General features: G+C 35.0%; 5 protein-coding genes and 1 long non-coding RNA gene across 7 annotated transcripts; 3 read left to right on the forward strand and 3 right to left on the reverse strand.

Annotated features, from left to right (window-relative positions):
* Nucleotides 1–275: 275 nt before the first annotated feature.
* Nucleotides 276–2,589, reverse strand: LOC108810048 (L-ascorbate oxidase homolog). The gene is made up of 3 exons (XM_018582176.2): nt 2,269–2,589; nt 738–1,847; nt 276–582 (listed from the first exon to the last, which is right to left on the reverse strand). Exons 1-3 carry the CDS (start codon nt 2,517–2,519, stop codon nt 276–278), a joined length of 1,668 nt encoding a protein of 555 aa, XP_018437678.1. The 5' UTR covers nt 2,520–2,589.
* A 2,062-nt stretch (nt 2,590–4,651) lies between these two features.
* LOC108807327 (L-ascorbate oxidase homolog) lies at nt 4,652–7,350 on the forward strand. Its single transcript, XM_018579598.2, has 3 exons — nt 4,652–5,010; nt 5,712–6,818; nt 6,920–7,350. Exons 1-3 carry the CDS (start codon nt 4,763–4,765, stop codon nt 7,218–7,220), a joined length of 1,656 nt encoding a protein of 551 aa, XP_018435100.1. The 5' UTR covers nt 4,652–4,762; the 3' UTR covers nt 7,221–7,350.
* Nucleotides 7,351–13,872: 6,522 nt separating this feature from the next.
* Nucleotides 13,873–16,153, reverse strand: LOC108806439 (uncharacterized). The gene is made up of 8 exons (XM_018578559.2): nt 15,870–16,153; nt 15,612–15,702; nt 15,471–15,533; nt 15,155–15,208; nt 14,838–15,038; nt 14,647–14,749; nt 14,350–14,561; nt 13,873–14,257 (listed from the first exon to the last, which is right to left on the reverse strand). Exons 1-8 carry the CDS (start codon nt 15,983–15,985, stop codon nt 14,165–14,167), a joined length of 933 nt encoding a protein of 310 aa, XP_018434061.2. The 5' UTR covers nt 15,986–16,153; the 3' UTR covers nt 13,873–14,164.
* Nucleotides 16,154–18,103: 1,950 nt separating this feature from the next.
* On the forward strand, nt 18,104–20,552 carry LOC108838101 (tryptophan--tRNA ligase, cytoplasmic). The gene is made up of 7 exons (XM_056989047.1): nt 18,104–19,150; nt 19,384–19,476; nt 19,579–19,659; nt 19,758–19,826; nt 19,935–20,003; nt 20,099–20,209; nt 20,299–20,552. Exons 1-7 carry the CDS (start codon nt 18,275–18,277, stop codon nt 20,347–20,349), a joined length of 1,350 nt encoding a protein of 449 aa, XP_056845027.1. The 5' UTR covers nt 18,104–18,274; the 3' UTR covers nt 20,350–20,552.
* A 489-nt stretch (nt 20,553–21,041) lies between these two features.
* LOC130496717 (uncharacterized) lies at nt 21,042–22,184 on the reverse strand. Its single transcript, XR_008935895.1, has 2 exons — nt 22,051–22,184; nt 21,042–21,484 (listed from the first exon to the last, which is right to left on the reverse strand). It is a non-coding gene; the product is annotated as an uncharacterized LOC130496717 (long non-coding RNA).
* A 196-nt stretch (nt 22,185–22,380) lies between these two features.
* LOC108807145 (uncharacterized) lies at nt 22,381–23,704 on the forward strand. 2 transcript variants are annotated; one of them, XM_056989048.1, is made up of 2 exons: nt 22,381–22,570; nt 22,770–23,704. In XM_056989048.1, exon 2 carries the CDS (start codon nt 22,777–22,779, stop codon nt 23,530–23,532), a length of 756 nt encoding a protein of 251 aa, XP_056845028.1. In that variant the 5' UTR covers nt 22,381–22,570; nt 22,770–22,776; the 3' UTR covers nt 23,533–23,704. The 2 variants fall into 2 exon arrangements, with proteins under 2 accessions (XP_056845028.1, XP_056845029.1); XM_056989049.1 differs by having other exon boundaries at nt 22,381–22,566.
* Nucleotides 23,705–24,601: the final 897 nt, after the last annotated feature.

Consider the following 24,601-nt stretch of genomic DNA (forward strand, 5'->3'; position numbering starts at 1 on the left):
AAAAGTGAAGAACAAAGACAAAAGAAGATTAATGCGTTTTTTTATAAATGAACAAAAAATATTTATGAGACAGACATACGTACATTTCAATCTCAAGCATATACAAATAAACTATATAATTTTCAAAATCAATTTTGTAATATTAAATTAATTAAAAAGACCAAAAAAACAAGAAAATTGATCCGTTGGGTAGACGTGGGGCAAAATGTCGCTCTCAACGATCAAACCAACAGAAAAATCTAAACTCTTTTGTTATTGTTTTGTTAAAATTAAACTTAGGCTCCAGCGTAAGGGTTGGCAGGTTTAGGTGTGTTTTTGACGAGACCACATTGGAGGCTTGTCTCAGGCATGTTGTATTCATCTCTAAGTGATTTCTCTGGCGACAAGACACTCACGTAAAGCTGCTGTCCTAAGTAACGTCTCTCTGTGTTCTCAGATCGAATGTTCCACATTCCACAGTTATCAAATGTGAGCAAGATTGCTGCCCAACACTTTGGGTAGACTTGGACTGTGTGTCTGCTCACTGCGTCCAAGAGGTTGTAGTTCTTTCTCTTCTCTGGGGTCCAAGTCCCTGGCTCCACACTTTGAAACAGAGATTTTTTAAAGAAAAATTAGTTACTTGCTACGCAAGAAAGAATGTGGTTTAACCAGAGAATAAATTGAAAATTAGGTTAAATGAAGAGTTACTTGCTGCGCAAGAATGTGGTAAAAACAGAGTTTTTGTTTGTTTTACTTACGCGACGGCGAAGAAAGAGTAACCATTCAAGTGCCAAGACTGAACACTCTTCTCGTGGTTCTCAAACACCACCTCGATGAAGGTGCGGTGAGTGACGTTAATAACGTTTGGCTCGATCTTGATGCTCTTTGTCTGTTCCGTGGTGGGGCTATCCGTGATGATATTGTACTTAAAGACCTTGTCGGAAATACCAAAGTACTCAGCAAGCTTCAACGGAGTTTCGGGGTCTGTGTGAGAGATTCCGTTGAATGCGTACCTAAGCTTACCATCAACCTTGCCCTGAGTGTTCACTAGCTTGATCGTGCGTGTGATGTTGATCTTCCCGTAGTGGTAAGACCCCTGAGGGTTAGGCCTAGCTGCACTAGACGTCAAGTTCCACCTAAAGGATCGGAACTGGTTCAACGACCAAGCCCACCCGACAGGACCAGCCGGAAGCTGCGAAGAGGCTGGTCCTTTACCTCCCTCGTAGCGGAGAAGCCCGGTTGTTGTAATAACCGACTTCAAGAACCTAGAGGATGCAACCATGTAGTAATCTTTAGGTTCTTGATTCGCGGTGACGATGGTACCAAAGCATTGACCAACGTGAACGTCTAGAGAGTCGAAATCGTTCTGAAGAACGTGCGATCCTTCCATCTCAACGAGCTTCATCTTGTGATTCTGAATCCTGAAGTTGAGAGATGTCTTGAGACCCACGTTACAAATCCTAACCCTATAACTCTTTCCAGGTTTCATGGTGAAGAGAGGTGCGTCGGATCCATCTCCTTTCCCTGCCTTTCCATTGATGAGAACACCGTTTGGACGACCAAGAGTACGACCACCGTCAAGGAACTTCTTCAGCTGAGTGTGACTCTTAGTGTACCAGTCACTGATGAGGACGGTGTAATCATCTTCCGGATCAGCGTAAGGGACCGGAATGAGGAGACGGCTGTTGACACGGAGTCCACCGTATCCACCAGCTGCACGGTGCATCCCTGTGGTAGGGTAGTAGAAGTAGCTACCGATCTGATCTTTAGGCTGGAAATGGTAAGTGAAGTTTGTGCCTGCTGGGATTGGACACATGGTACCTGGTGTCCCATCTTGCCAACAGTTCTTCCTGTGCTGGATCCCATTCCTAAAACGTCCAAGACAAATATTATTAAAACACATAATAAAACTATGATATTTAAGAGACAATTTTTAGTTTTTGTTAGTTAAAATTAAAAGATGGTTCTTATATTAAGCTAAGAACCTCACTCTAAGAAACTCCAATCTCTAGTAGACCTTTCTCAATAGGAATCAAATAAACAATCATTTAGATTTTTATCTAGTAGTTTGATAGTTTTTTTTTTTTGTAATTGAGTAGTTTAATAGTTTTAACCACTAGGTAGACTATTAAAAACTATCAACATTTAAAAAAAAACCTTCTCCTTGGTAGGTAAAGAGTTATCAACATTTAAAAAAAACATGTATGCATAGATCAAGAAACCATATTATTAGCTGATATTGTACACATGTGAAAGTGTTATTCTGTTGGTAGTATTAACGGTTACTACCAAGTGAGGAGGAAGGGTTCGTCTAGGTTATTGAAGACATTGATGATGATATTGTTGTTGGAGGTAGAGTTGAGGTTAGGACCAGGGAACTGGCCGTTGATTAGAATGACTTGTTGTGGAACGCCGAGAGGAGATGCGGTTCCATAGGTCACGTTCCATACATGGTGAAAGTAAGGGTCTTCGGCTCGGACCACAACCGTTGCGGCTGCAGCCAGGTAAAGGCACGCGGCCAAGAGTTTAGCTCCTCGCATAACAGTAAGTGATTTTTTTTTGGTTCCGACAACAGTTTTGGATGTTTTATGTTTTCGTGGGGGTATTAATTAATTGTTTATTGGAATTTGAATTTCGAGTTGTGGAAATGATTAAAGGTATTTTTTATAGGAGGCTTCTGAAGACTAATGTTTTTTTTTCCCTGCTTTTTCTCGTCTTCTTTGGTACCTCCTCGCACTTCGCTATTCCTCTCGTCCATATTTGACAAACTGAAGTACAACCTCACCCTATTTTTGGTGTTTTTAATTTCTTTTGGCTTTGGTTTCCATATCTTTTGCCAAATTTTTTACTAAAAAAATTATGAGAGAAAATATGATAAAGTTCTTTGTCAACTTTTTTATATATTGTAAAGTTGTAGACCTATACAAGTTATATTCTAATCAACGGCCAATTCCCTGGTCCCTATATCTATTCAACCTCCAACAACAATATCATAGGTTTTCTAAGAAAAAATTGAATTAAGTAGAGATTATGTATAAAGTTGAATGTGTCTAAATAAAAAACGGGCACATGCTAATGTAAAATTTATAGAATTGTTACAATTGTATCTGCCATCATATGTCTTTGTGTCTTGTACGAAATAACATTCATTGAAAATACAAGGTAAATATTAAAACTGTAATTTACATGGTCAAACAGTTTTGAACAGGTAGTTTAAGAGAAATGGGAATATATATACACTTAACTTTTAATTGAGGATAACAAACCTAAAGAGAAAATGACAGGAGCTAGAGGAACATATCATTAGAGATCTCATGTTAGATTGATCACTTCCACCATGATCTCCATAATCACATAAACATACCAGTAGATATCTCTAGTTAGATTGGTTTAAACTCTCATCAATGATTATATTAGTCATTTTACCCTCACAAAAGGTAATGATTGATCGAATCCAAAAAGAGATTGGACAGGATCCAAGTGAAAAGAGACTATTGGACGATAACTCATGTTAAATTCATAGAACTGCATCTAGTATATATATTCAAATGTATGTAACCAATGCGCACGACATACACATACTTGTGTTAGATATCGTCATTAAAGTGTGAACAAGTCATAGTACTTTAATTTATACTTCCTCTGTTTTTTAAAGATGTATGTTTTGGTGTTTTCACACATATTAATAAAACACATTAACTATACATCATTTTTAGAAATTATCAAATTCTAATGCATTTTAACCAATAGTCTTTCAATAAATTCAATCAATTTTATTGAAATTTGCAATTTTTGTATAGGAAACATAAAAAATACATCTTTGTGAAACAATTTATTTTTCTAAAACATCTATCTTAAAAAACAGAGGGAGTATGATTTTGTAATTCTATCTGTATTTAAAATTACAGGTAGAATCACTTAATGTTATTGTATGGTTTAATGTTTCGTAATTTGAGCCGAATATTAAGTTATTTAACTAGATCCTAAGAAAATTTGAAAAGTTGGATGAACAAACCATCAAGCTTGATATACACAGGGCCACAGGGGCAGACGATAGCCTGTGGGTATGATCCTGTGCCCTCTGCTCTTTTTTTTGTTTTTGTTTCAATAGCTTAAGTTTATTTAATTAATTATTATTCATCAGTTTAGAGAAGAATATGAAAAGTGCCCCCAATCTAATTTTATTTTCGATACTTTTAACATTGTACCCCAACTACAAAACTCTCTAGATCATATAAATGTTCCTACCAATAATATCATATTTATAGCATAACTTATTAACCAATAAAACAATACCAAAAATATGAAATATATCAAGAATAAAATGCGAGTTATTAATGTTAGAATTACAAAATGTAGTAACTTAATTATGTCTAGTTTATAGGAGACAAAACATTATTTCCGTGTGTATACCGTAGCTGAAACATGTTAAAAACAAACCAAATCACTTGATATGTAGTTTATTTGTCATCGTTTGAGAATATTTCCATTATTAGAAAATGATCCGAGTTGTTTGTTTCAAACCCTGAGAACCAAAGAGAGAGAAATATTCAAAAATAGAACTTACACATATAGGAAAACATATGTAGAACTAGAGATGAAGCGTGAGATTAGGCAACGATTCCGTGCAAACCAAGGTATCTTCACCTGCATATATAGTTAATCACGACACCAACCAAAAAACTCGTCAAGAGCAAGAGAACATAGTTTCTTCTTGCTTTTGAGGAAAAAAATAAATATTATATTTTATATAGGAAAGGGTTAATTTATCAATAAAAAGATAATGCAGGGTGGTAAGCTTTTGACGGTGTTTGTGTGCCTCGTCTCGACGGTGGCGCTGGTGAATGCTGGTGATCCTTACTTTTACTACACGTGGAACGTGACGTACGGAACCATTGCGCCTCTAGGAATTCCTCAACAGGTGATTCTCATTAACGGACAGTTCCCTGGTCCTAACCTAAACTCGACATCCAACAACAATGTCGTCATCAATGTCTTCAACAACCTTGACGAGCCTTTCCTCTTGACCTGGTTCGTAACCATTTTCTCTCGTTTCTTCTTAAATTATTTAATTATACCTCTCAGTTGCTCCAAACGCAGAAGGCATTTTTACATAAGAATATTGTTTAAAAATTTTTTAATCATATTTTAATGCCACAAATTATTTTTCATATTTAATAACTTTTTACAAAGGTTAAAACCAAATGCAAGGGGAAAGTTCTCATTTCGTTTCATGTTTAAATTTTTTTCTTAAATAACTCTTTATGGTTTAAGATTAACAAGTTCTTCTTTTTTTTTGATGTTTTCATTTACAATTAACAAAAAGAGTGATTTTTTTTTCTGTTCAGACCTTTAAGATTGTAGGTTTGTTTGAAAAAGGGTCTTGGTTTAGTTATGTTTTTTTTAGGTTTGGATAATTCATAAACAAATTGAAAACAAGGTCTATTTAGAAGATCGTTCCATTTATTTGGATTGTGAAAAGTCTGGTTTAATTCCGTTCAGATCTTCGTTTATTTTGAAAAAGAAAACAAAAATGTTATATTCATTTCACACTATTACATATATATAACATTTATATCAAATAAAATGTAGTTTTAGTTTATCATATTAAATATGTTAAACTAAAATAGTAAACAAAAGGACTTATAACACACACAAGTGGCTCAGTATGCTATTCTTCATTGTAACTTTGGATATTGAGTCCTGACAATATGTGTTCGGTGACATGGCAGGAGTGGTCTCCAGCACAGGAAGAACTCATGGCAAGATGGTCTGACCGGAACCTCATGCCCAATCCCAGCAGGCACTAACTACACTTACCATTTCCAGCCCAAGGACCAGATCGGTAGCTACTTCTACTACCCATCAACCGCTCTCCACCGTTTCGCCGGTGGTTTCGGTGGCCTCCGTGTCAACAGCCGTCTCCTCATCCCCGTCCCTTACGCTGACCCCGAAGACGACTACACCGTCCTCATCAACGACTGGTACACCAAGAGCCATACCGCTCTCAAGACCTTCCTTGACAGCGGTCGCACTCTTGGTTCCCCTGACGGTGTTCTCATCAACGGAAAGTCCGGTAAAGTCGGAGGACAGAACAAGCCTCTCTTCACCATGAAGCCAGGAAAGACTTACAAGTACAGAATCTGTAACGTTGGATTCAAGTCCAGTCTTAACTTCAGGATCCAAGGACACAAGATGAAGCTTGTTGAGATGGAAGGATCCCACGTTCTCCAGAACGACTACGACTCACTTGACGTCCACGTCGGTCAGTGCTATGCTGTTCTTGTGACCGCTGACCAAGAGGCCAAGAGCTACTACATGGTTGCATCCACTAGGTTCCTCAAGAAGGAAGTGAGCACTGTTGGTGTGATGAGCTACGAAGGAAGCAACGTTCAGCCTTCAAACGAGCTTCCCAAGGCTCCAGTTGGCTGGGCTTGGTCTCTTAACCAGTTCAGATCATTCAGATGGAACTTAACCGCCAGTGCCGCTAGACCTAACCCACAAGGATCTTACCATTACGGAAAGATCAACATCACACGTACCATCAAGCTAGCCAACACCAAGAACTTGGTGGACGGTAAGGTCAGGTTTGGGTTCAACGGTGTATCACACGTTGACACCGAGACTCCTTTGAAGCTTGCTGAGTACTTCGAGATGTCCGAGAAGGTCTTCAAGTACAATGTCATCAAGGATGAGCCAGCAGCCAAGATCACTACACTAACCATCGAGCCTAATGTCCTTAACATCACTTTCCGTACCTTTGTCGAAATCGTCTTCGAGAACCACGAGAAGAGCATGCAATCCTTCCATTTGGATGGTTACTCCTTCTTCTCAGTCGCGTAAGTTTGATAGACCAATGTTTCACTTTGTCTATGTCGAGAACCGGCTCTGGTCTCTTACTGATTCCTAACAATTTTCTTTAATATATTTTGTTCAACAGTTCTGAGCCAGGAAGATGGACACCAGAGAAGAGAAGCAACTACAACTTGCTCGATGCGGTCAGCAGACACACCGTGCAAGTGTTCCCCAAGTCGTGGTCAGCCATCCTCTTGACATTCGACAACGCCGGTATGTGGAACATCAGATCAGAGAACTGGGAGAAAAGATACTTGGGACAGCAAATGTACGTCAGTGTTCTTTCCCCTGAGAAATCACTAAGAGACGAATACAACATCCCACTCAACACCAACCTCTGTGGTATCGTCAAGGGCTTGCCATTACCTACACCCTACACTATTTAATTAAACTCACTTCCACAAAAGTTTTATTTATTTATTTGATATGTAAAGTTCTACTTTTTACAAGTGAGTGTATTACGTGACTGATTAACCCTTTCCTAATCTCATTAAACATACTACTACTATAACTACATTTTACAAGTGAGTCTATTACGTGACTGATTGACAAGGTAAAATGATGATACTAAATGACATATATTTCACATTTTTTTGTCATGAAAATTTATATATCTAAGAGTGATTGGCAAGGTAAAAGTATTTGCCATTTAATACGATATTATACCAAGATACCACATTTATTGAATTAAGTTTATACCTATATAAGACTCGCTGTTCCACATAATTTTATTCATTCACTACACCTGAAATTTTAACAAGTTTATCTCATTCTCCTATAATGGTTGCGGTAACTTCTCTGTCTGATTTAAAACTATTCAAGTCAATGTGGAAGATTATGGTTAAGATCATTCGTTTGTGGAAGCAGTATTCTGCTGGTGGTGGTCTAACTATTGAAATTGTTTTTATCGACTCCAATGTAGGCATCTTTACTCTTCACCTGAACAAATTTTATAAATTTAGTTTCTTTTATTTAAACATGTCTAAGTTTTGAGTTTTTTTTTATTTCGTGGGTTGTGAAGATGTTTTACGCAGGCCAAATTGGAAAATAAATATTGAAACATAATGTTTGATTGTTAAAAATTCATTGGGATTATGTTTAACACATTGTAAGAATTAAACTCAGCAGGCTCAATGTGTAGATGTATTAATGTTATTGTTTATGTATATATTTTTATACAACGGTTTATGTATATAATTTAATTGTCATTATTTTAAAAAATATTTTGTAATGACTAAGTATATTTTATTTTAAATTAATTTTAATTTAAGAATTGAAACTTTCATTTGTTATATGAACAAACATTTCTTTCAATATTAGTTAACGCTATTTATGTATATAGCGATGAAACACTTTAAAAAAATTTACATACACACAAATATACACATTAAAGTTAGTACTCATATAGCTAAATATTCACCGCAAGTGAGGATTTTTAATCAGGCGTAATATAGAATATTATTATTTTAAAATCTTTTTTTCACCATTAACCAAATTGTAATGAAATAAATTGTTTTATAGGCATTTTTATTTTCTTCAACAGTTATATAAATGTGATTTTATTATGAATTTGTTCATAATTTATAATATGAAATGTATTGGTTTACATTAGAATTGTCTAAAATTCAAAGAACATGAAACCAAACAAATACAAATAGTCTCTAATTTATCATTAAAAACCAAAAATCACAACCATTTTAACCGAACAAATGAAAATAAATATGAATTTAGAATGTATTTATATCATAGGATCTTAAAACCCGAAAACAACCCAAAACTAAACTGATATAAAAAAATAAACATACTTAATGTCTTAATATTTTAAAAATAATCTCATCCGGTGCAAGACACGGATTATCATCTAATACTACTACTATAACTACTGATCCAATTGTTGTTTCACTAATAGTATACAATATTTAGTTCACTTAATATAATCCTCATCCTAACACAAAAGACTGTTATTCATTTAATAATCCCAACCTTGACATATAATACTATAAACATTTACTATAAACATTTATTAGTTCTATTCTTTTAGGGGTGATAATGATAATAGGTTCGCTTTGTGTGGGTAAAACTTGTCAATTCCTACCTTGGGCACAATTATACTCATAGTTTCGGGAGTTAATTTAGTACATAACTAGAGTTTGCGGGGTTTGGTTTTGACCTTTTTATAAATTGTTTGGGATATTTTTAAATATTTAGATCGTTTAGAAACTTCTAGGTTTATACAAATTTATCAAGATCCGGAAGAATTTAAATTGAATACTGTCCGAAATTTTTTAATATCCGAACATGATATTCATAAAAATTGATATGCAACGTATATTGAATGTCCATGTCTAACTGATTATGTAAACAAATAAAATAATTTTGTTAACCGATTTAAATTCTAGTTACTAATGGAACAATTTCTTTTAAACACGTGAAATTATTATGGTTAATACGTAAAATAAATGTTATCAAATTATTATAATAAATATAATTAATAAAATAGTTCGGAAGGATAAAAAAAGAATATAAAATATGTAATAAAACACTTAAATGAAAATAATAAATAAACATGTAAGAATTAGTAGAAAAAAATAAAAAAATTTAAAAATCCACTTAAAATTAGAATTAGGTAAATATTATTTTGTACGTCAGTTTTAATTGAATAGATTTCGCTGAACAATATCATACATATTAGTCTTTAGATAATAGCCCGAGAAAGACGTGTCGAATAGATAGATTACAGATACATGGGTATATGTGTGAAGTGTAAAATCATTCTACATCTCTCTCACAAGAATGCAAACCCGCAGTTCCCACGGATAACTAATAGAATTGAGCTTTTCTTCTTCGGTTTTGGCTAGAAATATTTGGTTCTTTCGCGTATAACAAAGATCAGTTTAGACTTACGTGAGATTTTGTCCCAGTATCTATAGACTATAGTATACATTTAAAAAACTTGAATTAAGGAAACAGAGTATAGATCTAATCATACAACAATATATTTGTCATGAGCATGTTAATTAACCACACATATATAGCAAGGACTAAAAACTCAGGACCGTACTTACCTCTCGTCATTCTTCTTAATTCGTTCCTCAGCTTGAGTTCTTGTGATCTTACCACCACACTCACCTATGCGCGACACAAAGAAACGTATAGCCAAGGGCAACTTGCCGATCATGTTAATTTTCTTTTTAAATACGAAATAAGTGTATATCCTAATTTCTTCCTATATATAACTTCTGATCAAGACCAATGAATTTTTTTTTTTTGCTAAAATTTGGGAACCCATGAATTGAAAAAAGGTCTTAGTAAAGTATTTATAAAGATATTATAAATCGGCAAGTCATCCTTGGCTGCACACTGCTTTGGTCACATACGCCTTCTTCTAACACATGTATGTATGACAACCACACCAGATATATGTGTATGTGATAACATATATTTCTGGTATTTTTCTTCTCGAATGTAACAATAGAGATGAAAGAGGAAGTGTATAATATGTTTTGTTTCGGTATATGTAATACTAGAAGACTCACTCGCTCTCGATTTATATAGAAGATGGTGAAGAGAGATGAGAAGAAATAATATTACTAAATTGAAAAAGGAGAAGATTTGAGATGCATTCTTTTCATTTATGCCCCCAAGAAGGTAGATATGCAAAAACCCTAAATATTAATGCGCAATAAAATAAAACCAGTTGTAATAATAAAATAGAATTGAATTTTACCCAAAAAAAAATTGATGAATCAAAGAGATTCAATAATTAAAGAGATAAGGTTCCTCCATGCTTCTCCATCCTCATAATATTAATTTTCTTAAGCTGCAATGGCTTTACAGCTTTAGCAGATGCTATGGGTCCACATACACATACAACACAGCCATATTAATATACATGCACATACAAACGTATACACATAGATACCGATACGCCATTAATCATAGATTAGACATAGATTACCAGTGTATTATATCGTATAGCCATTTTTCACCTCTTGAACTTTTTGGTAATCATCTCTTGAACTGCTGAATCTCCTTTCCTTGATAAAAATTAATTTGTGCTGTCCCTTTCCATCTTGAAATTTGTAAACACCTTAGCAGAAATTTTAATATTCTTTTTTTATAAATCATCAGGGTATCTTTTATATATATGTATATTATATAAGGTGCTAAGAGTTAAAGGTTTTGGTTAATCTAGGTAAATAGATTCTCTTTGAAAAATACAATAATACGTGGTTTGAGGAAGCAGACCCACTTCCAGAAAATAGACCTGGTTTTGGTAAGTTGATAGGAACCATAAGTTTCTAATTTTAGTACTTACTAAGAAAATAACTTAGGGAAAATAATGTAGAGAGGGAGAGAGAGAGAGAGAGCAGAGAGACAAATTCTCGTAAACATTTTTTTTGAAAGTAGAAGGGAATCTTTATATTTACGTACGTGTACCCCTAGTTAGCTTATCCCAACAGGTAATCGAAAGGGCACGAATAAACAACATGCATGTTTATAAAATAAGCAAGGGGCCCAAATAAGTAAGCTGTATATCTTTTTTTCCTTGGCAAGAGATATATATGTATGTATGTATGTGAATTCACATCTAGGCCGGTCCTCAACCAAGATGGATGAGACGATGATCTCAGACCTCTATTTAAGAAAAAAAAAAATCTTCAAACTATTGAAAATTTGAAATCTTTTATTGGGAAAAATGTTAAACAAATCTTCAACTTTGTGATTTGGATCATTATAATCCTCAGTTTTAAAATAACCACAAAAATCATATATTTATTATCAACAATCTAAAAAACCTCTAACTTTTCGTTGAATGGATCACTTTAAACCCGACGTTAATTACACTGACAGAATATTTAAACTCAGTTAATTTTCTTCGTAAAACAAAACAACGCCGTGTTTTGTCAATTAAAAAATACATTTTCTTCTTCTTCGCCGTCGAGAGCATCTGTTTTGCTCTTTTTCTTTTTATCTAAATCTTCGACTCCATTTTTGGCCCCAACGGCTTTGGATGATTCTCCGAGAAGCTCGCCACGAGATTGTCCTGACGCCGCTGACATAGACGCTACAGAGCTGGCACCACCAAATTTCTCTTGTCAAGACTTCTTGTTCTTTTGATTATCCATCTTTTCTTTCTACGATCTGGTTCGTCAAAGATTTTTGATGGTGGTTCGTGATTTAGGATTCGTAATTTAGAGAAAACTTTCAAATCAATTTGAGAAATAATGAGAGGAGATGTGTTTTTTTAATCGACAAAACACGGTGTCTTTTTGGTTAACGATGAGAATTAACTGAGTTTAAATATTCTGTTAGTGTAATTAACATCAGGTTTAAATTGATCCATTCAACGAAAAGTTAGAGATTTTTTAAATAGTTGATAATAAATGTGTGATTTTTGTGGTTATTTTGAAAGCTGGAGATTATAATGGTTCAAATCGCAAAGTTGAGGATTTGTTTAACATTTTTCCCAATCTTTATTAAACCGTCTATAACCCCTAAAATTTTACGAGCAGTGCTGATTTACATACATAAGCTGTAAAACAGAGACTGTAAGATGTATATTCCACATACACTTAAATCAGAACGTGGAATCTCAAAATTATCGAAAAGATCAAAATGGACCTGCTCGAGTAGCTAGGCTACTTGCGTGGCCGTACATTTTCATCGTTTTAATAACATTTACTAAGTTATTATGATGTCACATGTAATATGTTCAGCAAATTTAAGTTCTAAAACATGTCATATGTTAATACTTGAACAAAAATAAAGAAGAACAGGAATTAGCAGGGGCTGACGTAGAGGGCTACGGATCCTGCGCCCCTTGTTCTTTTTATTTTTTCTTAAATAGCTCAAGCTTATTTGGTTAATATTTTTAGTTTATGAAAAAGAGCCCTAGATCTATTTTTTTTTTGTTATTTTAATATTGTGCCCTCTACTAAAATGTATCTAGATCCCCCCTGGGAATGAGCACGTCCTATGTGATTTAGGTCTGCAAAACGAGAATAAATAAGAGAAGAATTAATTATTATTTCACAATTTTCATTATTGAAAAAAAAAAATTCATTATTGAAAAAAACTATTTCAGTTTTGCAGTTGCTATTTTCATGTAATAAATTTTCTAGTACAAGAAAAAGGCATAAAATGGGTACAATGTGATGTCAGTTGGTGGAGTGGCAGGGCAGTGGGATTTTCACTGCTCTTTAGGCTCAAACTCCTATGACTCACGTGCTTCCCTCTATTTTATTTTCATTGTTAAAACTTTTTCATCAAAAACATTTATTGGAAAATCATAATAAGAGTTTTTCTTTCATGCGTTTTTGGAACTTTCGTTTTTTTTTTTGCATAAAGCTTGAATTATGTGACGGTAAAAGAAAAAAGGTCGAAGATAGGTATGGACCATATAGATGATGCTTATATTGTAGAACTTTTCCGAAATTAGCCAATATACCGTCTTTTTTATATATTTTGTTATAGACTACTAGCACACAGTTTGAAAGAGAAACGGGATACGAATAAAATGTAAAATAGCCATACTATATAATATAAATGGAGAACTATATGATCAAAAAGATTAGGTGCAGCACTCATTTTCGTTTTTATTCCTTAATAATGCTATTCTTTGTCATTATGGAGAGACATGGGTCAACTAGACAATCTGAAAGATTTGATCTTGCGACTATGTCAATCGGTCCATGCAGAAGGGACCATAATGGCCCAAGCATATGCTGAATTTGGAAAATATTGAACCAAATTATGTCATAAAAAATAGAATATAACGCATGATTGATATATTATATCACATTTTTTTTTTTGAAGAATGTTAAATTATTTAAAAAAATATATATAATCTTTTTCAGAAAAGCTTGCACAGTAACTCTTGAATCCTTTCTTCTCGTTTACTTTCTCTAAACCCAAAAAAACTTTGCAAGTACTAGTAAACATGTCCCATCACTCTGACTTTACCAACATCATTGTCCTGAGTTATTCCACGATATCTATCTCCAAATCCCCAAATTGATACCACCAAGAGACCTCTTTATAAACTATAAAATCATACATTTATATATAAAAGAATGTACGTAGTAGTTCCAGTGTCTCTGGTTTTCACTCGTTCTCCATTATTGACTTATTAACGTTTAAGAAAGACACAAACAAGATGAATAAAATGTTACAAGGGGATCGCATATGCAAATTTTTGTTTTTAAAAGTAGTGTAATAAGTACCTTTTTCACCATACGCACTATGCAGAAGAAAAGACCCGTCACAATCAAAAAGGCAAAGCAAAGCAAAAGGTGGGGATGACTCTTTTAAGGGGTCAACAACAAGCTCAAGAATCTTGAGGAGTCTCGAATCTGGTTGGTGTATCGATACCCGCCATACAACAAAGTCCACTGATCAAGATGAGAAGGAAAACGATTCCCTGCAAAAGAAGACATAACGAGAGGCTTTTAGATAAAGAAAACATATGGAAAGCATATTAGTTTGATCCTAATCAAAGAGTGAAGTTCTAACCACTAGTATGCCCTCCAAAAGTGATGACTTAAATTTGCAGAGTTCGTCACAGGTTGTAGCAACACCAACGGTGCTGTTTCCTGTACCACTTTCAGCTAGAAACCTTTGGAGAGTTTTGTAAGATGTGTACCAATAAGGATCAGAGACATAAAGAGCTGTATATTTACTGCCAGATTGTTCTACGGAACTAACAAGCTCGGAGATGCTTTCACCTGCAGAATAGGTCACAGAATTGTTTAACTTCTTTGTTCTCAAAAAATTATAACATTATTATGAAGCAATGATCTTTCAACTTACGCTCTGAGTGTGATTGACCCTTTGATTCAGAACCCTCGGAACAGAGCACAACCAAATCAGTTTCTCCCTCTTTCCTTGTTTCTTTTCTAGCAAGCAAATGATCCTGTCAATTATTTTTACTGAGTATATTAGGAGTGAATAACAGGTTGGAAGTAGTGAAATTGAAAACATGAATAGCAATGGACATTTACTTTGAAAGACTGAAGGTCTGATAGTTTCTGAATCGTTCCATCCTCAACAAAGCAAGATTCAGAGAAGACAATATTGCCGGCTCCTACATTGTGAGGGCAAGCTTGCTTAAGCCCTGAAAGCAACAAACTCTCCATCCTTTCTTCCTCTGGCGCAGCAATGTATGGGAATGCCAATGAGAAGTTGGAAGATGTAAAGAGACCCTGTTGAAAAAAAAACAGATTTGGAGGGTTCAAGTATTGTGGAGGTTAAAATGAAACATCTTGGTAAGAGATTCTGCGTTTGTGGGGGCGGCAATATGTTCCCGAAGAAAACTTACACTCAATGTGTTGACAAGGGAACTACTTTTGGAAGAAACATCAGAAGACAGTAGCTGCAGGAGGAACATAATATTAGTAAGCAAAGAAGATGCAGAAGAGAGTAGACCCCTTCACTTTTTTTGTTTTTTGCAATACTAAACACATAAATTTCTTCACAATGAGAGAGATCCAAAAAGTTCATTCATTCATGCTAATGTTGTTAAAACGAAGCTCCTAACACCATTCACTCATACAGACTTAAGATAATAGCTCTGTCTATCGAGATAAGTTTCCTAATTTCCATAGATTAAAAAAAAAAAAAGAAGGTATCATTACCTCTCTGCCGATGAAGACAAGTGCAACATCAACAACAGGCTGCTCAGTTTTCTTCTCAGAGCACTAAGACAAAGAATAAAACATTAAGACAATATGATTTGAAGAATTGAGATCTGAGTAAGATAAGAAGAAAGAGCATACAAGAATGTTGGACCATCCTCCTTGAGTGAAAACAGAGTCAACCAGATCCTTTCCAGACATGACCTGATAATTCACACCCTCATTCCCATCCCTAATTTTTATGAGAGAGTCAAATCAAACCAATCAAACCACTAATCTTAGCTCGAAAGTCTCAGGCTTTATCAAAAATTTTGAAATCGAAAATTATCTCAGAACACATCCAAAAGCAGAGACATTTGTGTGTATATAGATAGAGAGAGAGAGAGGAGGAGGCGTAACTGGAGATGCGGAGACCAGAGGAAAGCAGGGACGGTGTTGGGAGAAGAAGCCAATCCGAATTCAATCGCAGAGAGAGTCACCAGAAGCGCGAGCATACCGATTTGCATCTTCATCATAATTAATATCTTCACCTCGTTTGAATAATCAATCAAATTATATTTTTCGCGATCGGAATCGAGAGAGAGAGATCAATAATTCAAACAAAAGAGGACAGACTCGTCGTCATCGTATCTCCCAATCCTCAAATCAAATCTGAGCGACTAAGGAGGAGACGACGACGACGTTTCATGAAGGAGAAATCAGTAACCGGTTTTGGTTTAGTTAGGATATAACCGGTAAGGCGTCTTGGGTCAGAATGGGCTTTTATATATGCTCCCTTCACGGGCCGTATACAAACATACAGCTCCTCACTCCTATTAGTTGTCATGTTACTACTGTATATGTTAGTTATTGCCACTTTTGTACAAGTAGATATTAGGGCATCTCTATTGGAGGTTCAAACTTCAGGCTCTCACAGTTTTCAAAAAGAAAAAAACATTAAAATAATTGTGGGGCCCATTAAAATTATAAACCTGTCTCGCGAAAGTTCATCTGTATGAACATGTATCTTAACTATTCTGCGGGCCCCACGACACGTGGCGGCCCGCAGTTGGTTCAATAATTATTTATTTTTTTCTTTTAGAAAAAAAAGTTGAACAGTAAAAAAAAAAAATAATAATTTTTTTTTTGGTGAACCTCTCTATGAGGTTCACAGATGGAGATGCTCTTATGTGTTGTATGTAAGTTAATGGGAGAAGTTAACGTAACTATTATGTTTATGAATAATTATGTTTATGTATGTTTGTTCTTATCGACATATAAAATTGGTTACACTATTATATGTCATGCTACTAAAGAATTTAAATAATAGAGAAGGATTTTGCGATGAAACAAGGTTATATTAATTATTGAAGTAGAAATCTTAAACGAAAGTTACGTGGAAAAATAGATTTCTTCATGCTACTAAGAAAATTGGTTATGCTATTATAGGTCAAGATACTAAAGAATTTTTAAATCAAAGAGAAAAACAGGCAAATCGATTGAGGCGGAAATCCTAATCGAAAGTTATGCGAGAAAATGAATGTTTATTCCTAGAATCTCATACCAACAGATGCAAGATGGCATTTCAAACTGAAAAATCTTAATTTCCTATACGATTTTGCTATCCAATGACTATAACCAAGAGTTAAAGTCAAAACTTAAAAAAAGTTGGTATATTTGCCATATCTAGTCTTACAATTATACGCCGCATTATCAAACAACTATAGAACTTCAGATTTTTAAAACATAAAAGCAATAGTGTTCTACAAAATATTATATATCAAGAATTTTCAATAATACATGATATATAAAAAAAGAGGTTAAATTCACACTCATGAATGCTAAAGTACTCAAATTTGATGTTTATCTAGGAATATATTTGATATTCAGCTGACTATCAATAATATGATTGGTATTGTGTAACATTAATATTTGAATTGTGTTATTTTAGTTTTTCTTAAAACAATAGAAACAATATAAAGAGTTCACATTTTTATATGTTTCCATTAACTACAACTAATATTATTTTGAAAAATAAATTAAAGTGAAGTATTTGTTAAAAAAAATATATATACTATTAAAAACTGTGATTATTGAAATAAAAATATTATTCAAATTTATGGAAGAAAACATATCATTATTACTAAAATAAGTCACCAACATATACTGAAAAATCCAAGAAATAATGTGATTTTTAATTCTTTTTATATATTTATGAAATTAAAACATCAAATAAAATCCGTGCAACGCATGAGTCCATATCTAGTATAATAATAAAATTTGGTTTGTTTTTTAATTTAATTTATAGGTAGGTGTTTTCCTGCAATATATACAGTAATAAAATTTTAAATTAATTTATATTTAATAATAAAATTTTATTGATATTTTTGATTTTATTATTTTCTACCAATATTCCAATATAGATTTTATTTTAATTATACATAAAATTAAGATAAAATAAAATATTTTGTTTATTTTAAACTTGCATTTACTAGAGATATATAGTAGAAAAGTTTCGTTTTTCTTCTTCTAATTGCTAAGGCAATTGTGATTATACATAGAAAGTTTCCATTTTGTTTTTGTCTAATTGCTAAGGCAATTGTGAATAAGAAAATTGTAATTCTGTAGATTATAAATACGAGAGGTGTACATTGAATCGACTGGAGAGATAGGGAGATTAAACAGTGTTTAATTATTGCTTTTTGTGTTTTTTTTTTTTTGCTAAATGCTTTTTGTGTTATTCTCTTCGTGCTTTGAATAACAAAGCAAAAGTGTTGGTGTTTCAGATTTTTAACATCTCTAAGTAGGAGTCTTCAATTTCACCGATGGAGACGAAAGAGTTGTTGGATGAGAATCTGAGCTTGAAACAGGAGATCAAACGGTTGTCGGATGAGAATCTGAGCTTGAAACAGTTGTTTGATGAGAAACAAAGCTCCTCGAAACAGGAGATCAAACAACAGTCCTCGTCGGATGATGATGAGAGAGAGACTGAATCACCATCATCATCATCATCATCAGAGCAGCAAACCGTGACACCCTGGTCTGTCCGCGGCAAAATCATCGATCACGAGAAGGTGATCAAACAGTTTGGCTGCAAGAAGATAGACGAGCCGCTCATCGATCGTGTCGAAAGACTCACTTGCCGTCGAGCTCACGTCTTCCTCCGCCGTGGTGTCTTCTTCGCCCACAGGGATCTTGATAAAATCTTGGACCGTTACGAGAGAGGAGACAAGTTCTACCTTTACACTGGGAGAGGACCTTCGTCAGAATCTTTGCATTTAGGGCATTTGATTCCTTTCTTGTTTACCAAGTACTTGCAGGAGGCTTTCAAGGTCCCCCTCGTTATACAGATTACGGACGATGAAGAAAAAATCTGGAAGAAGTTAAACAAGGAGGAGAGTAAAAGACTCGGCAGAGAGAACGTGAAAGATATCATTGCTTGCGGTTTCGATGCCTCGAATACCTTTGTTTTCTCCAGCTACGCCACTGTTGGCGGTGCGTTGTATGAGAATCTGGTGGAGATTGCGGATTGCATCACGGTTAACAAGGCTAACTCCACTTTCGGCTTTACCGGCGAAGTTTCTACCGCGAAAATGATCTTCCCTTCTGTTCAGGCAGCTCCATCTTTTTCTAGCTCGTTCCCACACTTGTTCCCTGCCAAAAAAAATATCCCTTGCTTGATTCCCTGTGCAATTGACCAGGTTTGCTGTTTTTTCTCACGTTGGAACTTAGCCTCCGTATCTATTATATTAAGTATATTATATCCCACATCGGAAATTCTAAGAAACATTAAATAATATATAAAAAGTTAGGGTCAATTCACTAATCACCAGTTGATTTTAAGTTGAAAGTCTATAATTAACCCGAATCTAACATCTACCACTGAGTTTTTGATAATAATAAAATGGTCGGTTTTGGTTTTTGTTTTGTTCAGGATCCCTACTTCAGGCTGACTCGTGATGTTGCAGCTCGGTTAGAGTTTATAAAGCCTGCTCTGATTGAGTCAAAGTTTCTTCCTGCGTTGCGGGCAAGTGTTTTCTTAACTAGTCTTAAAAGGATATTTTTACAAGTTTAAAATTCATGCTTTCACACTATTTGAATATATACCCTTTTTTTTTATTTCTTGCAGGGAAATAATGGGAAAATGTCAGCAAGTGATCCAAATTCCGCTATTTATATGAATGATAGCAATGCCCACATTGAAAAAAATGTGAGTTTGTTTTTCTTTGGTTCTGATTCCACGTCAGAGACATGATGAAATAAGAGCATTGCTTCCACTAATCTTGATGATATTTTTTTAACATGCAGATAAAGAGTTCTGTTAGTGGTGGGCGAGATAACAAGGAAGATCAAAAAAAATATGGAGCAAATCTGAAGGTTACCAAATTCTCTTTTGTTTAGGCACATTGATCCGATCCCTTATTGGTTTTAGTGCTATAAGAAAACTTTAACAAGTCTCTGTTTTTCTTCTTTTTTTTTTCACAGGAAGACATACCGTTTCAGTATTTGAGTTTCTTCCTCGAAGATGATGCCGAACTTGAACACATAAAGAAGGTAAATTAGCTTTCATATACTTGCCTCGAGTTTTCCATTACCGAGAATGATGAAGTTGCTTGATGAGATTGAAAGATATAATACATTGTTTTCAGGAGTATGGAGAAGGACGAATGTTAACCGGAACAGTAAAGAATCGTCTCACCCAAGTTGTGATAGAAATTGTTGAGAGACACCGCAGGGCTCGAGCTGCTGTTACTGAAGAGGTAAAAAGAAAGTTCGATTTAATTTAAACTTCTTTTTTTTATTAGACGTTTTTTTTATTGATTTTTCTTTTCTTCTTCTATATAATCAGATGGTCGATGCGTTCATGGCTGTGAGACCTCTCCCATACATGTTTGAGTAAATTCTAAGCCTCTGTAGTAGTCTCCTGAGCACAGTTGCGCCTTTGTCACAGTTGCCTATCCTGTGACACCATTGTCCCCCTGGAGTGTTGTTGTTATTAGAAACCTGTTTGTTCTTTTTTATGACTTTTCCCATCTAAATTTTATAACTGATATTTTTATTTATATGCATTGTAATAATCATAAAAATTATAAGCTCTTACAATCTTTTGGTATCAGGGTCACAAGATCCTGCAGATCATAAACGTCGACCCAGTTATAATATTAAAACTGAATATGCCAAATACTACTCTTTTTCATGCTATCAGTTACATTCTGATCTTCTTCTCTTTTGTTCTTCTTCTTGTCATCTCTCACTCTCAGCGCATTCTTAATTTGCTACAATCTTTAAGAGGTCCGTAAAAACAGCAAATTCACAAGAAATTTCGTTTAATCACAAATGAAAAAAGTGGTTATTGGGTTAATGTTTATTGGCGACGAGTGTGGACAAGGAGGCGTCACCGGTGTCGTTTGTGAAGCAGTTTTCGAGGTCTTTGTCATCGTTTATGGAGAAACAGTGGCGATGAAATGATGTCAGGAGCTTTCTTTGTTGAGACAACTTGCCATGTTAGCATCTGTTAATCGTGAATTTTTCTAGTGTTCGATGGTTATTTTGACTGATATAAATATTTGTGAATAATACATTTATATTACATTATTTGAAGGTAATTGATCTATACATTTATCACAATACATTATTCCAAACTTGTGTTGGTAATTGCATGCCAAAAAAATACTTGAAAAAATAGTCCGACAATTGAAACATAATATGTACAACGATATGATTATGATAATGATAATAATAATAATAACATATTACAGAGTGCATAATCTTTGTCTATATGTAAATATAGTATCAGAAATCACTTATTAGGATTCTTGGGTTAATGTTAGTTTAACACCATAAGGTTTTAATCTTGACGGCAATGTTGACTTTTCTGGCAACCACGACGATAGTCGTGAGCGGGTGTACGAGTTTTCTCCTTGGAATCGGGAACCTGACATCCGGGTGGCGGGTTAGGACCCAAGCAACGGTTAAACACCCCTGGATCTAAATGCTTACCCGACACTTCTGCTGCATTTCCTATTATCACGACACTACAAATCACCAATAAGCAAATCATCAAAGTTTTCATGATTATCCTCCTCTTATTCAAAAATAAATTTTAATCTTGTGTTTTTTTTTTAAATGTTTTTCTTCGGATTACAAGGGTTTATATAGATAGTTCATATCTATTTTTATAAACCAGTGTAGATAAAATTTTCCTTCTCCGTTTCCATAATTAAGAATTACCTCCTAAATCAAGTATACAGATTTATTTTTTTAGTAATATATTTTTAGAGCATAGAGAATCGCAAACAAAAAAAAAAGGGTAAAACCCATAAACTCTGTCGTTTTTTTTTTCTTTTTAAAGAAACTCTGTTGTTAATATTAGAAAGTAACCAAATGACTAAAACATGAAGGTTTCAGGAAAACCAGTGATTATTGGGTTAATGTTTATTAGCGAAGAGGAAAATGTTTCGCCCCATCAACTTGATGGCATCAAGCGAACGCCGGGGATAAAACAGTGGCAGTGGTAGTGAACTTGGCTTAGCTTGGAATAGTTTTTTTTTTTTCGTATACTCAAATGAGTACAACATGAAGGTTTCAGTAAAATGCTTACCTTTCTTTAATGATGTTTTCTTCCTCTTTGAAGAAGACCTGTCGCAACATCAGAAGAGGAATCTATGAAAAATAAATTACTGTAAAATGAGTCGAACTCGAAGGTTAATCAAAAAGTTGTTATCATCTAAAGCGATGAACCGGGGTACATCTTCACGAATCACGATCATCATCTCTAGGGGTGGGGGGGTGGGGGGGGGGGGGGGGGGGCTGACTCTCTACCGAATAGTCTAACATGTACTAACCCATTAAGGGCTTTTAGGCCCATTACACGGCCCATTCTTAACTCAACTGATTAGATATTTAGATGTAACGGAATATTCAATCATTATCCTATTTATAATGAAAGTTTTGGGGGCTAAAGTGTAATTTAGAGAAACTCAAAAGGCATTTTCTCAACCTTATTCATTCCGCCGTCACCGTCGCCGTCGGTGAAATCTACCCTCCTCGAAGATACCCGAATACTACCCAAAAGCTCGATTCTTTAACACTTTCTCGGGATCATCCTCAATCCTCAGTGGGTAAAAAAACTCTCTTTTTCTCTTACTAGAACTTCTTCAAGACTCTGTTTTTGATTAATCTCTTGTAAAATCGTATTCATGTCTGATGAATCGTAAAGTTTCAAACTTTCTAGTTTTTAAAATGATTTTGCTTTTAAAGACACAATTCTCAAAGTTCCAACCTTTTTCTAACTACTGTCTGTCTGGTTTATTATTATAGCCTGTCAATGTCCAAGATGACGTCATCAAGAACCGCTGACATCATGCGTGTGAGCTCGCATCGTGAGGTCTACGACCCCTGCGACGACTCATTCGCTCTAGTCGACGCACTACTCGCCGACCAAACCAACTTAATAAACCACAACCCTAAACTCTGTATGGAGATCGGCTGCGGAAGCGGATACGTCATCACTTCCCTCATCCTCCTCCTCAAAGACAATCTCCCCAACGTTCATTACATTGCCACAGACACGAACCCCATCGCCGCACGTGCGACGAACGAGACTCTGCAAGCTCACGGCGTCTCTGCCGAGATTGTATGCACGGACATAGCTTCTTGTCTGGAGGAGAGGCTCGCCGGGTGTGTAGACGTGGTGGTGGTGAACCCTCCTTATGTCCCCACGCCTGAGTACGAGGTTGGTGTTGAAGGGATAGCCTCTGCTTGGGCGGGAGGGGAGAACGGGAGGAGTGTTATCGATAGAGTGTTGCCTGTGGTTGATGGTTTGCTTTCTGAAAAGGGTTGGTTCTACTTGGTGACGTTGACTTCGAACTACCCGTCTGAGATTTGTTTGGTGATGAGGAAGAGAGGTTACGCGTCGAGGATCGTGGTGCAGAGGTCGACGGAGGAGGAGAATCTTATTATTCTTAAGTTCTGGAGGGAGGAAGAGGAGGTGGAGAGTGTGGACAAGGAGGCGTCACCGGTGTCGTTTGTGAAGCAGTTTTCGAGGTCTTTGTCATCGTTTATGGAGAAACAGTGGCGATGAAATGATGTCAGGAGCTTTCTTTGTTGAGACAACTTGACATGTATTTTTTTCTAGTGTTCGATTGTTATGAAAATCCGGTTCTGTGTTGGTCTATCGGTTTTGTAGATTACTAATACGAATTTGATTACAACTGCTTAGTAAAAGTTTATATATAATCGAACATGATTACAAATTTACAGTTGCAAATGGATTGAGAAAACACTTGATATTGTTTTATGAACTTGAATATTCTCTACTCTGGTGTATATAAAAAAAACTTGAATATTGATTTTTCATCACTCCTTGCTCTTCTGCCATGTCATAGGAATCCTACAATTGCAAAGCCTTTGAGAATCATCAAATAGATCAAGAAGATCCAGTTTCAGTAAGCAACTCGCCTTTAATTTTTCTCATCTTGTTCAATAAATGGTTCAGTTCATGCGTAACATTCAGGGTCCGATTGGAAACTTCAGCGGAGTAAATCAGAGTAAATAGGAGAAAAAATAAAGTGGAAAGCATTAATTATTTTAATATTACTCTAGTTGTTTTTTCTTTTGGTCAACAACATATGTTACTCTAGTTTACTCTGCATTATTCTAGAGTAAAAAGGTGGTGGGAAATCAATAAAAATTAAAAACCAAGCAATTAGTTTGCTTTCTAGCGCAACTTAGTGGAAACAATTTCTTACCTTTTTCATTCTGATTGGATGTATTTCAGTGGGATTCAGAGTAAAAAGTATTTACTCCAAAATTTATTACTACAATACCATCCAATTTTTTTTTTTTGTCATCTGGTATTTTATTAAAGGTCTAGGTTCAAAATGAACAAAGCCCAATATTAACATCAAACACAAAAGGCCAATCAAAGCCCAAAACATAAATACATTAACTTTAACAAGCTTTTAAGCCCACACAGGAAACACACATCCACCACATGAAAGCCCAATACGACTGGAAAGCGTGAGCATCCTCCACCGGAACTCCGCCATTAACGAAACTAAACTGAGAGAAGAAAGCTTGAATCCAAAGCTCCAAGATAAAAGCCGTTGAAGATTGTGTTATGTGAACCACCTCTTCCCAGAGACTAAAGC

This window comes from Raphanus sativus, chromosome 6 (genome assembly GCF_000801105.2).
Source record: "Raphanus sativus cultivar WK10039 chromosome 6, ASM80110v3, whole genome shotgun sequence".
In the NCBI taxonomy this organism is placed as follows: Eukaryota; Viridiplantae; Streptophyta; class Magnoliopsida; order Brassicales; family Brassicaceae; genus Raphanus; species Raphanus sativus.